The sequence below is a fragment of the Falco naumanni genome, chromosome 4 (genome assembly GCF_017639655.2).
Source record: "Falco naumanni isolate bFalNau1 chromosome 4, bFalNau1.pat, whole genome shotgun sequence".
Lineage (NCBI taxonomy): Eukaryota > Metazoa > Chordata > Aves > Falconiformes > Falconidae > Falco > Falco naumanni.
The window spans coordinates 23,086,048-23,104,321 of NC_054057.1; the positions used below are offsets into that span (position 1 = coordinate 23,086,048).

Here is an 18,274-nt window from a genome sequence, read left to right on the forward strand (position 1 = left end):
TTTAAATTAATGGGGTGCACAGATTTCTTTTGTTGTCTCTCACCTGTGTGGACTCAGAAGGTCCAGAGCTGACCTGGACAGGGTTCAGAACACTGGGGATGCCGGGAATAGGTCTCTGGGTAGGAAAAGTTGGAGCAGGATGGATGAGTGGAGGGCTGTGTCCAAAGGCTGAACCTAGGGTTTGCTGACGACTTATAATTTGCTGATGCATTTGCTGGAGGGATACTGGTGTAGGAGGGTATGTGAAACTCAGAGCAGGGCTGAATTTGGGAGAAAAAAGGAGGGAAGAGGGAGGAAAAAGATGAGGGTCATTACAGTATGGAACTGTACAGATTAAACTGTTAAAATAGATTGGATATATTTACATTAAGTCATGTCCCTTCCTCCCTCCCCCTCATATTTTTCTTTGTGCCCCAAAGGATGATAAATCCTATGTTTAAATCCAGAATTGGCCTGGATTTCCTAGTGAGTGCAAAAATCATACCATAACAAAACATAACATTTTTTCCTCACATTTACCAGGCAACTACAGAAAGCCGACTGAAATAAAATTCAGGAAAACTGAAATAAAAGGCAAGCAGTTCAATAACAGCTATTTATTGCAATAACAAACTTTATATAAAGAGAAAGAATGGGTGCCTACACGCTTTATAGTACTTTTATTGATAATGCAGTTCCCCTATGTTCGCGTGTATGAAGCAGTTCCTTTAATCTTGGCTCATGCTACGCTCTTTCATATGTCTCTAGATCTTATTACAAGAGGAGAGAAAATCAATTGGTTAAATGTGTTCTGAACACCATGCTTGTCATATCACTCATTTGTTTGCAAAGATGGAAAGCTCAGTTCATCCAGAATGTCACCTAAAGAATTTCCATCAGTGCCGTTTGGTTACAGAAACTGATGGATTAACCTTTCCCCTCTGAAATTGGTGATCAATGAGTTTCAATGTAGAAATATTCCAATGGGAAAGCACTTCTCCTTCTTCCAGTTAAACAACATTAAATGTCTATTAAAGCCCATTATGCATGTTAATACCTGTCATCACTTCATTACTTCACCATATTTCCCAGACTACAGTGACTTGGGAGGAAATTACACTGCCATCTAAGGACCTATTCTGTGGGTAGTGCCAAAGCATTCTTTGTGTCACACTCGAGAAATAAATGGTGTGGAACTAAATCTTCACACACAGGAATATGAGATTCTCCTGTAAACATTTGCCAATAATTTAAAATCATAAAAGAAAAAAAAAAAAAAAACAACCAAAACCAAAAAGAAGAAGTAGTGTATTAATTGATCTTCTTTTTCTTAAAAAAAAAACAAACAACCAAACAGCTAAACAACCACAGTTCAAAAGAGACATACAAATTTAAAACATTAGGTCTTCAAAGAGAGGGGTTCAAGCATAATACCTTTTAAAAATCAAGGCTTCTAATGTCATAAGGGTGGGTTTAATCCGAGTTTACAGTCTGGAGTCTTAATTGCTGTTGCTGTTAAGTGCATTAACTGAAAATACTGCCATACAAAAAGAGCTAAAATAATTTCAACCATTTTAAATAATAATTCTACAGAAAGTCTGTGTTCATTAATCTGACTATACATTTTGTCTGTTTGACTACAATCCATAAAGAGACAGCTTCAATGTGATTACATTACTATTATTCCTGGTGAGAACTTTGCATTACAATAGTTTGCCCATTTAGGACAGAATATCATTAAGAATACCCTGGGAGAATTTTACTGGTCTTTGAGGAACTCTCTTTTCATTTTGTATTGTATTCTTTTTAATAAAGGGAGGCAGAAACGTAGTGAAAACAGTAATTGTTCACAGCAAGAGTTAGGGAGAAATCAGTAATAATATTCAGTTATTGCAGCTCTAGAGTCCCTGCTAGTGTTCCTGTAAGCAACCATGGATGATTACTGCACGACTTAGCTAAGGTAGCCACTACGGATGATTGATAGGGCATTAATCAAAAGATGCATATCAGGCTCAGAATTTGTTCACAAGCTTTCTTCTAATAGCTGATTTCATGTTCACTGAGCTCTATGCCAGTTTGTTCAATTTATTCTTCAGCGCACAAGCCATTCATCAAAGAACACAATGATTTAACACCCCTTTTCCTTTTTAGCGAACAAACATTCCTAAGTGTAACTACTCCAGTCTGTTCATTAAAAAACATACAATTACAATGTCATACATAAGGCTGAAACAATGCCTCCTTGCTATACGCCAGCATTTATTGCTTCCATATATACACTGTGAGTTCATCTCGTACACTTCAAACACTAGTTGGCACCATCCTGAAGATGCTATCAAATTCATCAAGATCAACAAATGCAGCACAGAAACAATTTGGATGAAGTATTTTAGTCCACTGTGAGTGGTTAATGCCTAGGACATCCTCACCCTTCAGCTCAATCAGTTTAAAAGGAAAAAAAATAATTGACTGATTTCATTGGGAGCTCCAAGCACATAGCACCCTTGGAAATACACGTTGGGGTTTTTCCTTTCTAGATGTTTAAGCCTGCACAAAAATACCTAGCTTTGCGAGTCCAGGCTCAAAAATGGTAATATTCTTCAAATCCTACACGCTAAAAAGACAAACTTACGATTCAGCCACAAGGTGTGACTGACTTAAGATCTCAGTTCAGAGATGCAGAACCTGCCCCTCACTGCTCTGTGACTACAGTTACATGAGCACCTGAATCTAACATTAACTTTTTCAATCTATCTAAAGCAAGAGCACAGGAGATCCCTCCCAAACACTTCAGAAGGGGCAGGAAGGAACAGATGTGATCTGAATATATTTTTATCTCAATAGGAGGCTGTTACAGTGACGCTGACAAGAGACCCAGCAACTTGGATGCTGAAGAGGAACATCTGGCCCCAAACAGGCAAGACTGCAGGAGCACCAAGACATATACATACAACTTGCCCTTCATGTAGCCCACTCATATTTTCTACGGTTTGGCAATATTCTCCGCTCAGTCTCTCCAAAGATGGGAAAAGACTGCTATGTCAATAGGGTATTTTTGGTCAAGCACCCCTCCTTCAAGTTCTCTGCCCCACACAGAGGAACACAAAAAGTGATGATGCCTCCCCAAGGCAAAGTACCTTTCTCATAATAGGACAAACGCAGCTCTGCTTCAACAAATACAGAAGCTACTTTCACTGGCCTGCAGTGACATGCCTCACACCAGTACAGTGCAAGTGCTCAAACGTTAAGAGATTTACTGTTCCCACCTCTATATAAATAAAAATTGCTTCCATCAAGAGGACAGGTTTTACCTCACAGGGTTGTCCTCTTCATCTGCATCTGCTTTAACACCACATGAGCCTCCAGAAGAAGGATGCTAAGTCAGGCATCGACAACTTCTGTCCAACTTGCAAGCAAGTACCCTTCTGGGGTACAGCAGAGGAGACAGACATCATCTTAGCTAGTGGCTCTTACTGGAAAACACCACCACCACCAGCAGATGCATTAAGACACAGCTGGACAGATGGGCTAAGGGAAGGAGGAATCCTTATTTCTTTAGTATCTTTTGCCCTGTGCTCAGCAGCAATGGTTGAGTCTGAGGCACTAGGATTTTCTGATGGAGCCTGGCAACCTGCAATTCACACCCTCTACCTCCAGATTCAAACATCTCAGACTGAAGTGAAGATGAGATCGTGAGGGAGCAGAGGAATAGCTAGCACAGCTCAGGGGAGTACTCAAAAATGGTTCAGCCACCAGGGTGATTTTTTAAATCGCTCAGAGCACTGCCTTCAAGTAATTATCTCCAGCTGTTTCTGGAGAGCTCTCCATAAGGCAAGATGACCTGCCCAGGTTTGACGTCACTCACATGCAAGATGTTGTCACAGGTTAGCCTGGACAATTTTTCTGATCTGAAAAGATCAGAAGGATGTGAAGAGAAGAGAAGGTGGCAGGTCTTTCTCTGCTTTTCAGAAACCATTCAGGCTGCTCAACAATAAAGTTGATTATGTGGGACAAAATGAAGAAAAAAAATCAAAGCTTACAACACTGCTGGCACCGAGCGCTCTGTTGGGAAGGGGCGACCTGTATTCCTGCCCTCCTTCTCAAAGTTTTTAACACACTTTGTTCAATAATTCTTTAATACGGGATGTGTGAAGAATCCCGGTAGCCCAGACAGCTCTTGGACCCCATGGGATCTCCCTGCTTTGATGGGCAGCTCTATGCCCTCTTGCTGGCCCCACCAAGCTAACGTTGCTTTCTAGCCAGGAGGCCAGCATCAGCAGGAAGGGTGGGCAGCAGCACCACCTGGCCTTGCCCAGCCCATGCAGCCATGCCTGCTCAGAAATGTTGATCAAGATGGCACTGGTGTCCCTCAGTAACTGCCTAAAAATCATGCTGTAAAGAGCCATGCAGTAAAGAGGCGGTAAACAAGACCTGAAAGTAATCACTTTGAGCGTCCAGAACTACTAAACCCAACAACCAGTTTTCTTTAAAAGCAATGAGTGGTTTCAGAGGCCTTAACTTGCAGCACGTTTCTTTCAAGATACCTTAAAGAGGCTTCATTTCAGAGAAGGGGTGCTCAACACTTCCAAAATCCAGATGCCAGAAGAATGCAAGATGCCTGCCTCAACCGTTCACATTTTCCAAAACACCAGTCACTTCCAAAAAAATCTGGATTCACAGAAGTGTGAATTATTAATCTTTTTCTTCCATATACCTACTGAGAAATGAAAACCTACACCACTGTAGGGAATCTGATTTGTATTTCCTTTACAGAGGTTTTTCTTTAAACAAAGTAGAAAAGGGAAAAAACAAAGATGAATGCATATAAGACCACTAATAAACTACATGCAAGTTATCTTTTTAGTTGTTGAGTTTTATGGGGAATAAGGGTTAGAAAAAAAATGTATAATACTTCTGCTTAAGCAATCAATAACTCATATACACTGACAGAAAAGCCCATCAGTGATATAATTTATTTTTTCCATACTGTGGGTTTCTGTGTCTGTCAGTCTGTCTCTCTCTTCTCTCTGCAAAGTCTCAAACTCCCTTCACTGGAGGTAAAGCAGGGCAGTGAACTACATTGCAATTACATGAGCACATCAAATTTTAAGGAACAGACTTCAAGAAGAAGAAAAACAGACATTATAATCAAAACCAAACTTTGTGGCTACTTTGTGGCTGTCCTACTAACAAGGTCATCCAGTTTCTGGTCACAGCTGTGGAATTTACTGCAAAACAGCTGTGAATTCATCAGGAAAAATTCCTTCTCTCCTATACATTGAATAGGTGTGCATAAGGAGGCAGGCTGACACAAAATGGCAGAGGATATGCCAATTTTGTGAGTACTGTGAGGACAGTTTCATTATATCACAATAGTTTTCTTGTCTTCACAAAACGTGTGAAGATATCTTCCTTGTATCACAAAACATATGCGGTTCTGCAAGATCTCATACATGTACGTCTTGCAAAAGTAGTCCAGTGCTTTCCCTTTTCTGGTTCTGCTTTTCAACATTTTTTGAAAAGAGCTTTTCAAGCGTGTAAACTAGGGGGCATTCAATGAAAGCCACAGGTGAATAAAAAGCATTGGTGAACTTCTGGAACAGCTGCCCCAGGGGGCAGACATAGCCAGCAGGTTCAAATGGGACTAGCAAAGTCCAAAGACAACATAAAGAAATACTAAAAGGAACAAGTGAGAGCATATGCTTTGGGATCACTAACATAATTATTATTGATGTTAGGAGAGCACAGAGAGAATGAAAGTCAGAAAGCAGGCAGGTTCGTATGTGTCTTGAATAGTCGGCTGTTTGCACCATCAGAGACAGACTGTGTAACTAGATAGTATCTAGCACCTCTAGTTTGATCCAGTGGGACATTTCCTATGTTTTTAAATCTTCTTTCTTTTTTTAAATTTCAAAAGGATGGATTTGTTGCTTTGGGATATCTTTATCTATTCATATAGAACCACATTATGTTTACCACATTAAAGTTTCCTTTCCTATCCCCTATCCCAAATCTTTCCTGCAGCAATTCAAGATCAGCACTTTGTTATTCTAGCCAATACTCATCATGCATCTTCCCCTTTGCAGTCTCTTCTTTCTTTTCTCTTTTGCATACTTCAAATTATTACTATACCCTCTTCCTGTCTAGTTTTCTCATCTTTAATCTGGACAAAATAGGTCAAATCTATTTTAACTCATCAAACATAATTTTTTAGACCTCTGATCATTTTCCCTGCTCTTCCTGGTAGTCCCCCCAACTGTCTAACATTGTTCTTGAAATAAAACGTACAGAAGTGGTGGCAGTACAGAGGTATGTGTCATAGTGAGGCACACTGGCTCCATCAACACTACAATGCAGGAGAAGGCTTCAGCCCCAGCGCTCGCTCCCTGAAGGAGGGTGTATCCTGCACTGCAAGGGGGCACACAGGCCCTTCCCAACTTGTGGAAAAGCCTTGGGACTCCCAGATCCCTCCGTAGCCTCCATCATCTGTTTTGCCATCAGCGACTGACACTAGGCAGACCAAATGATCCCAGTCCCTCCAAAAAGTTCATGAAGCTAGAGGTAATTTTTAGGTGGACCGGCTTAATGTTCAATAAAGCTGATCACCAGGTATTAGGATAACACCATGGCTTTTCCTAGCTCATGCTCAAGTAGGTACAGATGTCACTACTTTGTCTTACTGTCCCTCAAGAGCTGCATGAAGCCTGTGGGCAAGAGAACTGAAAAACCAAGGTGCAGAAATCCACTAATAAATGTTGGGTGAATACCTGGACTCACTGAATTCAATGGAGTTTTTATCCCTTCCTTACACTAGGCCAGGATTTCACCTTCAGGTTTTGGTCTGTATTTCCAAAGTCCTTATTTATTGTTTAGGAATGTTGTTACGGGGCAAAACAAGCACCTTTCCCATTTTAAAAACACACCCAGCTACTCTTCAGGAAAGCACCCCTAATAACTCTTCAATACTTCTGAAGAGGGACTGACTTCAGCAAGTCCTTAAGTGCTGTCCTAAAACCTGGGCCCTACAGACATTGCAGTCTTAACTGAATTGAGTCATAACCCAAGTCATAATTAAGTCAACAGTGATCAAATATTGCTTTTCACATGCTCAGATTCTCTTTTTGTATAAGGAGTAATGTAGGAAACAGCTTCATTCACTCCAATGTCATGCAAGAGCAACTGTCCAAACCACGGGACGTATGTAAGGGTGGCTGGGAGTTGAGCTGCTGGTGCTGAGGGGGTCTGCATAAGCTGACTTCATACGCAGAAGCTCATGTACATGTTTTGATGGAACTATGCATGTGTGTAATATGCAGCCAGGAATACTTCACAGTCAGACGCAGAAAGCTGCGGACAGTCAGCAGGACAGACTCACGGTCTGACCTTAATGGAGATGCAGAAGATAGAAAGCCAAGGAGTTCTTTTGGACAAGACCTAGAAGAGAAGAAGCAGCCAGGAACACTGCATAAGAAAACTGTCTCCTGTTGTTTGAGTTGGCAGAAACAGGAATTTGTATATGTTCTTAGTAAACAAACAAGAGCGAGTAAGAAGTTTCCAACTCTGTCACATACTTCCCCTCTTGATGGAAACAACCTGCAAGAGTGACTGTTGACAAATTGCTCAGGTCACAGTGGTGACAATGCATTCAGCAGACTTGTGGCCCTGAAGAGATTTGCAAAATTCTTGCCGCCTCAAGTATCTTAGCTGCAAAAATAAAACCAAATGGTGCTACAGGAAGGGAGACTTTAAAAACACACTTCTGTTTGGAGTATTTTACCCTTTTTCAGTAAAACAAACAAAGAGTTTTGTTTTAAATCCTGTTCTTGTCCCTCTACTTTCTAACTGACAACAGTGAGCTTTCAGTAGGCAATGCAGACAAGCCATTAGTTGATTTTACAGCTTGTCACTTAAGTAGAGAGGAAAACAGTATCAAACTGTGACTATGAAACCAGACACATGGCGTGATCTTAACGGCAGGTATGAGACTTGAAATCCTTTGAAATGATTCTTCAAAACTGACTAGGTTCACGAATATCCCTCTGCATCTGTAATGTTGACACGTTTCATTAAAAATCACTAACATAGAGACAAGTCATCTAACTGAATTTGTAAAAAGATGTATCCTGCATCTAATACAGTATAGCATATATTACACTTTTTTTTCCCAGTTTTCATCAGATAACAGTCATCATTTTACAACTGTATTTAACTTACACACATACATCATTGCCTCTTTTTTTCATTTTCCTATTACCAGTTTAAAATTAACAGACTGTGGTTTGCACTTTCTCTTCAGCTTACCACATTATCTATTCTGTTTTATCTGCTAGGCTAGGTGAAATTTTTCTTCATGAATATATTGCCATATACCGGAGTAAAATGGAATAGTTTCACTGAGAGCAACACAGCCACACTGATTAACCTTATGTGCTCAGACAGCATTGACAGCTTTGTCCTTTTTGCTGGAATACTGCTGTTCAGTAATCCTCAGGACCCTAACTGGACTTTGTATTAACAGTACCTCGCATAATTCATCTGTGCTCCCCCCCCACCCACGCAAGCTCACAATTCTTCTGGCAAACATATTTTTGAATTAAATTAATGGGTAAGTATTTTTTGGTTTCTAAAACTGGTGTCATTGATTACATGGAAAGTGCTAATTAATACTTGCTTTTAGGGTCTCAAAATGAAATAATTAAGTGTTAAACTTTAGCGTACCTCTCTTAGCTTCAGAACTTTCCTGGAATTAATATTGCACTGGGTCCAATTACTTTAAACTCTTCAAGTAACACTAAACCAATCTGTAGCAAGTTGCTTCAAACTGGCATTTAATTACAAGATCTGTGACATATACATTTACAGGCATATATAAATCACACTTGTATATAGGTGTATATGTACATGTAAATGTGCATGCAGCACATGCCTGCATAGTCTGTATTCTTTATGTAGTTTGACTTCTTACCTTATACACTTTCTGAAGGCAGAAATCTTGCCATCTTGTGTATTTGTGCTGAAAAACATTCATCGCCTTCTAATGCAAGATGCAGGTGATCCCCAAAACAACCTCCCTGAATGACCCCATCCTATAATCTATATGAGCTTTCTATAAGAGGCTGGCTGCAGAATTATATTTCCACAGAGCCTGAAATAGATGTAACTTTCTGTAATACTGACGAATTTCATTTTTATTCACTTTGTAGCACTTCTCTGCCATTCACACTTCTTGAAAGAGAGCATAAAATGAAGCTATTATGGCATGATAGAGCATTATATTCCCTTCTTTAGATTAACCATGCACAGTACAAGACCATGGAGAATAAAGTCCTGAGCTGCACATATGTGACGTGTCTACTTATAATAGGACCTCTTTCAGTGGGGTTACACCTGGGTTGACTTTGACTCAGTCTGAACTGCAACTAAGCCTTAATTTACAACAAATTTCATGCAGTTATCTAGAGACTAGAAAAGTTTTCACTCAGCTTTGCACCTTCTTTAGGCAGATCCCAATAAGGGTGATAACAAAACAGCAAAACACCCGTAATAAACTTACATGTTACCTGCTTAATTAATACAGCTCACTTAATTAACATACTTTTTATCGTATACAACCTGTCATAAGGAGCTTCTTGCAAAATATTGTTGAATATATTGTGTTCTACCTGTTCTACCCTAAACACGTGCCTTTTAAGATTCATTTCATTAAGCAGCGTTTGTGTCCTTTTACACAAACTTAAATATATAAACATAAAAACTTTTAACAGTCTAAAACAAAAATCAAAGGTAAGAACTGAGCAGTTGGTTTTCAGTAAAAGTTAGATGCAAGTTCTCAGATGGGCTCTTCTGGCTTTTAGTGCAATTATCAGCAATCTGTGTATGGAATCAAGCAATGAAAAAATGAAATCTACATATATGACAATATTATTTTGAGCAGCATGGTGAAGAGCTAAGAGGTTATCTTTAGAGCCATGTATGCTAGATGAATGAGCAATACTGATAACAAGAAATATATTGATAATGAAGGGGAGTCTGAACTACTCATACACTGGTTCTAAATCAGCTCAGCCAACTCACGAGAAGCACTCGCTTGTCCCAATGCAGAATTCAACAGAGGAATGAAAAGTTGATCAATGTGAAGCTATGGCAAAAACACATTAAGACAAATGGAATGGGAAACAGAACACAAAATTATGGTGCCACTTGAATTGCTACTCCTCTTCTGGAATATTATTGTATGTAGTAGAGAGAGACTGTTTCCAACAGTATTGCCTGAAATGACAATGCAAGAACTCTCTAAAGAGCAGACTGAAAACAACCATTTGCCTCAGAAAGGAGATGAATAAAAGGAGACATAATAAGAATATATAAAATATTGAATAAAGAAGGAAGACTGAGAACATGAGGCCTCCCTGTCTTATAACTATGAGACATTCTGTTAAATTCAAAACCTGGATAATTTAAACCTGATAAAAGGATACTCTTTGGTTTTTTTATACAGTGCATAATTAGACTGTTGGGGTCTCTGCTGGAGATGCTTTCACTTTGCTCTGAGATAACCTTATACTTCATTTGTATATCTTAACTCTGTTTTTATTTTTCTCTTTGCTTTTCTCTCCCTTTGCCAAGGGAAACTAGAGAAATTAATACATGGTCACTTGTCTCTAGTTATAAAGCAGTTCAGAAAAGAGGGCACTGACTAATTACACGACAAATGCTCTATACAAGGAGCTTATACAGGGTGAGGAGATCATTGAGAATCCAATACCTGCTTGCAGAAACATGGACTCCAGCCTTCACCCCTGATAATTAATCCACTGCTGCCTGAGCTCACCCTACAAACCCAGCTATCCCTTTATAGTGCTCTTTCTGAAAGCACCCTCACCACCATTCCCTGATGCTCAGCTTCAGATCAGCCTCGAGCAAAGTGGCAGGAGCTAGCACAGCCAGGATCTGGCTGTAATTAACCACACTGTGTTAATTGCTCCTTCCTGTTCTGATGATGTCAGAGAAGCAGGGGCAGAGCCTGGGGGGGGGGGGGAAAAAAAGAAAGTGCTGCTGTGCTATCAGTTTCTTTCAAACTGCGGAGAAGATTCCAAAGGCCTCCCATGCTCACATGAAACTGAATTTTAACACATTATGAGATGGCTAAGGTGTTACACCTCACAGTTACATCTGCTTAGAAACAAAGAAAATCTCTTGTAGCAGGTGGAACTAGTCCCGACTTAAACACCTTATAGCTGACAGGGAACTTGGCTCATTTTCTGGAAAGTTACTTTGTAGATTTGGTATCTCAGCACTGCTAAGAGACTAGGAAAACACAGAGGTTCAGAATTTCAGATCATATAGAACATGAAGTCCCAATCTCCCGTGTTTATTAAAGACTAGCTAATCTTTTCTAAAGGTTTTGAATTGGTATTCTCAACATCATGGGAAGTGATTACTCCCTCTGTACTCACTCTAGGCCATGCTGCCTCTCAAAAAAAGAAGTGCTACTGAAGTGCAAAGTCTAATAATTGTCACAGGTAGCAAATATAACATTAAGTACATCCTGACAAAAGATTAATAGCAGGGGTGCTGCACTGCAGGATGGAGGCAGGTAACCAAATGAGTAAATGTCAAATGAAGGATTATCCTCATTTGATGCTCTTTCATATGCCTCCATTCTGCATAATCTCTCCCAGCTGAGACCTAAACCAGGTGTTTTCAAATGCACAAAGCAGAAGCTCTACCTGGTGTGCTAAAGGAGATCCACTATTAGCTGTCAGCAGGAGCGACATCTTCTTTTCAAGTACTCTGCCAGTAGTCAGGATACAGCATTACACTGCCAGCTGACAATGACAAAGTGCCCGCCAAGTCGAGCCCTATCTGGATTGTGCTAAACTATTACTATTTATTATCTGAACTGCAGAGTAGTACCTATGTCAAGGACCAGAGCCCTTCTGTGCTTAGCTCTGTAAAACCAGAACCCAAAACGTGGCTCCTTTAATTTGATTTCATCTTCAACATCCCACAGTGCTCATACAGAGGGTCCTATGATGAAAAAATGTGTGAAGCACGGGATGTAATCTTTTAGCCAGAGGATGTACTTTTTTTAGCCAAGGCAAACACTGGTGAGGTCCTGGAGACACTTTCTTAGCACAAGTAGCACCTTTGCAAAAACAAGTTAAAAAAGCGTTGACTCTTACAAAGTCAAACATACCAGAAGTAAACCTGCCCATCAGCTTTTAGTTAGTTAGTGACCATGCACCCCTTTCCCCCCCTGCTTGATTCATTACTTATTCAGCACACAAGGTGCACCATAGTCTTCAGTGAGAGACCCTCTGGTATTTTATTTCTCCTTGCCCAAAGTATTGCCTATAGGCCTTCCTTCCATTGTATTTAAACCATCAGTGAGTACATAATTACTGGTACACTCCTGAGCTTCTCTACTGTGCTCATCACTGTATGATCATAATCATCACAATAAATGATCACAATAATCACAAAACGTTAATGCTTTCAGCCTCCCTCTGAGGGGAAGGCAAAGGACTCATTTTGCACAGGAACATGAATCAAAGAAAGACGAAGGTAAAAAGTGCTACTCATTGTGGTTGCCCAATTCCAGACATGGAGACCAGATCTCCCGGGTTAGCTAACATGACACTCCACATGAAATGCTCAAAAGAGCTGTCAGTAGCTTCAAGCCATGGCGGAGCAATTCAGCTTCTCTGCAGAATTAAGAGTGGTAGGCTGCGCCTCCAGAAGAGAAACTGTATGAGCCTGGTGGTCACCTCTGACTAATTCAGTTTGCCCAGCATCAGGCTGGGACTGTGTTGCAAGAGCAGGGTCCACCCTCCAGGTAGCAAACCACCCGGTAAAAGGCTCCCTCCTCTTTTACAGCTGCCTGGACAGGTGAGGCAGGGTCCTGCAGCTCTGATTGATCCAGAGGGGATGTTCAGCCTCTGCTCTGAAGCAGGCAGGGGCCCTGCGAAAAAATACAGTGCAACCCTGAAATTAAAGACGGTATGAAAGCACAATCACAAGGGGGCAGTACCTTCATTCTCCTTAATGACCGGCTTCTGCATTCTTTATTTTGCAGCTTTTCCTTTCTCCCAACGCAATCCTACGTTGTGCTATACAAAAACATTTTGTCCCAGTTTGCTTAACCTGGACAGTTGCTGGCCTGACTCCTTTTCCCCCTGAAGACCGCTTTCTGTTTCACAAGGCTGCTATGGCTGGGCAGACAGCACAGCCTCCACAGGCTTCCCAAGGGAGTTCCAGGTTAACCAGAGCTGCAGCTTCAGGGAAAGGTCCTCCTTCCTCTTTGTGGGCCCTGGACTGGAACATGCTGAAGGCTTAGCCTATTTAACACATACTAATAGAAACCTCTTAAGGGCTTATCGCTTCCCTGAATGGGGCGATTTCTCAAGAACAGCAAAGATGATATCTAGAGCATCTAGGCAACATTCCTGGCAAATTTTAGCTGCTCAGTGAAAAGGTAACAACAGATTTTTTAGTTTCTACAGGAAAGTCTCTTTTTTGCTACCTTCATTCTGATAAATGAGTAACTTCACTGACACTTTTTGGAATACTTAGCATTAGACAAGTATCTGCCATGAAAAATGCTACCAAGTGTAAACTATTTGGACTAAGTTAAGTGATTGGAAACAAGATCTAAAAGTAGAAGGATTGTGTAATGTTAAGTATAGTTAACACTGCTGATGTTGCCTAAAGTACAAATCCTTCCTGTCTCGCAATTCCATCTAGTGGCCTGCTGAACTGTACCGTTTTCTTGCAGCAACTCCTATGAGATGTACCTGCAAGTTTCTAGGAGCTGGGATTTTACACTAGAAGAAAAAAAAAAGTCTTTTCTACACGTTGATTACTGTTGCAGACAGGATATTAAATAGGATGAACCTATGGTTTGGTTCAGTATAGCAGTTCTTGTGCTGATTGCATTATTTACAAGACAGTGAGTTGCAATAAATTAAGTTTTACTGATATTCTTGTTGCTATTTAGTCTTGGAATTTATTAAAGCAATGAAATGTGGGTTGGGTTTAATACTTTACATCACTATTTTGGTGTAACTCTTTTATAGACAGGTTCACATGGGAGACATTAAAGGGCATCAACAGAGGTGAGTTGCAAAACTGGAAAGAGAGCTAGCTCTCTCCCTTTCCCTCATTCCCACTGGGAAGAATGGAGACGTATATGAATTTCCAACTTTTCATGTTGAGTAGGCATACTCTTATCAAAAAGGAGAAAAAAACCATTCAAAATCATGTGAAATTTTGGATTATGCATTCCTGGAAAGTATGACCAGGAAGTGCTGAAAGCTTCGCTCAACCACAGCCTCAGTCACACAAGCCTTGCTTTCTTCAGTGACACCAGTTCACAAGACTCACTGTTCTACTCGTTAGCACCCTTACTCAGTCTCTGCCCATAACTCACTCCAGTTCCACAACTGTCTTGAACAAAACTATTCATCTGACTCTGGCTTTGAGGGGTGGCCCTTAGGTTTGTGATTCTATGTGTCAAAACATATACCAACCTGTGGACAAGGAGTAAAAAGAGGGAAGACTTACTACAAAGTAGAGACTATGCCAACTTTCATGCACTATTTGCTTTACCAAAGTTACAAGCAATGGAAAAGAAGGTTAGTGTTTTAAGTGCCACCCCATCTTAATGACAGGGGGGATAGTACACCTCCACACAGTACATGTATTTAACAGATGTGGTCCAAAACTGCTGCCAGCTATTGACATAAATCATATTCTACATTATGGAGCTTCGTAATTGGGACCATGGTTACACAGACTGCAGAGTTGTATGGCAGAGCTATGATATCATACCTGTGAAATATTCTACAGCTATGTAAGTACATCAGAGCTATGAAGCAGGACTATTTAAAAAAGTGCTTAAAAAAACCCAGCAGGACTTACAGTAATACCAAATATTTACAGTGCTGTCACCTTCAAAGTCTGGCAAGCTTATGGTTTCTAGCAGACCAGTTGCATGCCCCGTTTTCTCCAAGAGTGCAAATCCCCATAGTCAGTTTTTGAAGTTGTGTGTCATTTTTGCTGGAGAGGCCTGTTTGAGCCTTGCCAAAAATGGGTCTTTTAGATCACAATAAATTGCTGTGGGGACTCGCTCTTTACCTCATTGCAAATTGAAGGTGGAAGCTGTTTTTAAGCCAGGGACTAGCAGCAGTCTTTCTTTGAATGTCAGAAATGCAAAACCAAAATTTTCTGAGATTTTGGAGAAGTGGGGGATTTTTTTTGGAATGCCAAAGAAGCTTCTCTAAGTTAATGTATAGCAATGTCACAAACACAAGAATGTTCTGTGGTTGCATCTCCACTTTTTCTGCTGCTTCTCTTAATTTTCTTCCACTCTCTTTTTTTTTACATGAACATGAGTTCTTGCTCATGTTCCCTCTCCCTGTGCCCTGTTTACTTCCCTTTCCTGCACAGATTCTGCCCACCTCTTCCCTCGCTACTCTGCTCTTCTGTCTCCAAAACAACCATTTTTGGCTGTCTTCTTGCACACATATGTGAAGCAGCCAAGTGGAAATCACAACATTTCTAAGGATACTAGATGGTAACAGAACTTCCTTAGTACCAAAAAAAGTAAGATAATTTAGCCACAGAAAGTCTAATCTTTCAATATATGAACCAAAATATTAAAAAAACCAAACAAACCACAACTTGGAGATTAACACCATGAAGGTCTAGCCAAACATTTCAATTGATCAGTACCATGGCTGTGTGCTTTACTCTCTGATGATTGTTATGTAGGAACATTTCACTGTCCATTATATCTATGGCCAGAAGAACCCAAATGACTTAAGTCACAAACCTAGCCCGGAGCTTCTTCTCTGAAAACAAGATTCCTGAGCACACATACACACAGTGTTGCTACTAGTCAGATGAAGTATTACCTGCACTGGACAAATATGCCTGAAAGTCCTTGTGGATACCTTTCTAAGCAAGAAAAAAAGAGTATTTTGAATGTTAAGCTCCAGCAAACATACATTATAGAAACTGCAAAATACACATATTCACAAAGCAGTTATTTAAAGATGTAAGTATACATCCACATTTGCATGTGTCTATGAAACATAAATGAGAATATACAATATAGGTAAAAAATGCTCTTCTTACCTTATTGCACTTGCAGATAAGTGGCCATAAGAACCACTGGCTGAGGAACTGCTACGAGAATTATTGAGAATTGTGACCAAGGAATTTGGAGATGTCCGTATCATGGTCTGAAGGTCAAAGCTGTGATCAGATAGGGGGGATATGGACAACGTACGCTTTCGGCTTGGTCTAGCTGACAATCTCGGACTCGGAAACCTCGCGCCTGTTATGTAAACACAAATAATTATCCACCAAGGTACTTAATCGCATTTATTTGTTATCAGTGATGGGTAGAGGGAGTTGCAAGACACCAACACGCTGTGACAAGCCCATTCTCTCCTCTTGTGATCTACTGGCTACGATTGAGGAAAATTAGGAAGAAAAATTTATCTTCCTATGGCTTACCTCAGGGGAGCTCTGTTTATTAATGTGCAAGCAAAATGATAAATTGCTAAACAAAAGGAAAAGACTTTTATGAGTTATCCCTCTCATTTCTGGTGATTTATGAATCTGATGGCTTCTTAGACATTCACATCATTAATTCAACCATGAGCAATGAGACAGTGGTTCATATCTGGGCTTCCAGCAAACCCAAACCCACATCACTTTAATACATACAGACAAAGCTAAACTTGTAAAATACAGCGTAGAAATGAAGAAGCAGCTTTTCCTTTGTTGACTGTAATTCTGCCTGGTTGATACTGATGCAAAACTAAAAATCAGCACTGAAAAAACACTGTCAAGACCAACTCTATCAGCACAAGTTAAAATGGACATTCACAACATTAGACTGAGAAACAGTAGGCTTTACTTGCATTTGACCAGGATCCCATGATATTCTTGTGCTGGGGTGTACAGGGGCCTACACTTGCCAAATTTCTTTAAAACTAGAGATTAAGCTTTCAAAGCAGCAAAGAGAAGGCAACCATACAGATACCATTTAAATAAATCATATTACATTTCTAAATTTTCAGTGCTGCTCTGAAAATCTCTACCTCTCCTGGTCTATTTTACCATGTCATCCCAATTCTCTGCAGTCCTGATGGGAGATGTATCACCTTAAATTTCTTCCCTTTATTTAATTATTTTCAATCTCAGTTCAGACCAAGGAGAGAATTAGTTTCCCCACTGCATACTCAACTATTTCCTTTAACAGTACTGCTGCTTTTACCTTTTTAATCCCTTTAACCTGTAGTAAAGGACTGAGTCCTAACAATCCTGACAGCCAGGGTCATGCAGGTCTTGGGTCTGATGCCTACTCTAGAGCTACTTCTCCCAGAGTCAGAGTCCCTGACATTCTCTGTAACTTGCTAATAATTCAGTTGGCCAGAATCCTCCATTATAGGTCTGCCTTTCCTAATTCTTGCTCACGTTTTGGTGCCCAGGACTGGTTTTGAGTAGGGTATTTCAGCTATGTGCCTAACATTAACCAGGAGAAAAGCCCAACTGACTCCGATTAGACTTACCTCAAGGACAGAGCTGGATTAGAAGCTGCCATTACATTTTCCTTACATACCTGAGTGGGCTACCTTTCTTTCTGTGCATGCTATCCAAGATTTTCAACTGGTATTAAAAGCTGCCATTTTATCGCTGCTGTGACTGTGGGATCAGATCTCCATCTATAGCTCTTCTCCTAATCTGTGCTTAGATGTGACTCAACTAGCCAACATGGGCATCAGTTCTCTTTCTCCTTCACGCTCTGTCTCCACAGCAGGCCTTAGCCCATACTGCTTCTGTCTTTCAATGAATATTCATGCTTTTGACTCATCATTTAAAACTTAGGCATTGCCATTTATTTCTTCCTAAAAACTACTACAAGTTGTTTTACATAATTTGTTTTATCTCCTTTTTAGAAGCTTGCTATTGTACTGTGTCTGCTTGATATTTTATTAGTGCTGTGCTTCATGTCTTTCAAAGGCAGAGATCTTTTATTTGTGCTAAAATAAAAAACCAACAATGATCAGCAGCTATAAGGAGCTGCAACATATTTAGTAAGGAAATAAAGATACGTGTCATGGTAAAACAAAAATAGTAATACTTTGCACTTACATCTTTCATTCACAACTCTCCTCTGCTGACTGTTCAGCCAGCATGAACACCTCTGAAGTCAGTACTGGCAATGTAATTTGCCTCAGCAGAGGACACATTTCAAGTGCTTTACGGGTGAATAGCCCCT

At 40.2% G+C, this 18,274-nt stretch overlaps 1 protein-coding gene across 2 annotated transcripts in view; it reads right to left on the minus strand.

The window, feature by feature from the left end:
* The window catches only part of GLI3 (GLI family zinc finger 3), a 215,689-nt gene that overhangs the window by 44,371 nt on the left and 153,044 nt on the right, over window positions 1–18,274 (minus strand). For both annotated transcript variants that reach the window (XM_040593148.1, XM_040593147.1), the window contains exons 7-8: window positions 16,120–16,321; window positions 44–260 (exon numbers count right to left, since the gene is read on the minus strand). In XM_040593148.1, coding sequence (XP_040449082.1) covers window positions 44–260; window positions 16,120–16,321 — 419 coding nt within the window. The remainder of the gene's footprint in view (window positions 1–43; window positions 261–16,119; window positions 16,322–18,274) is intronic.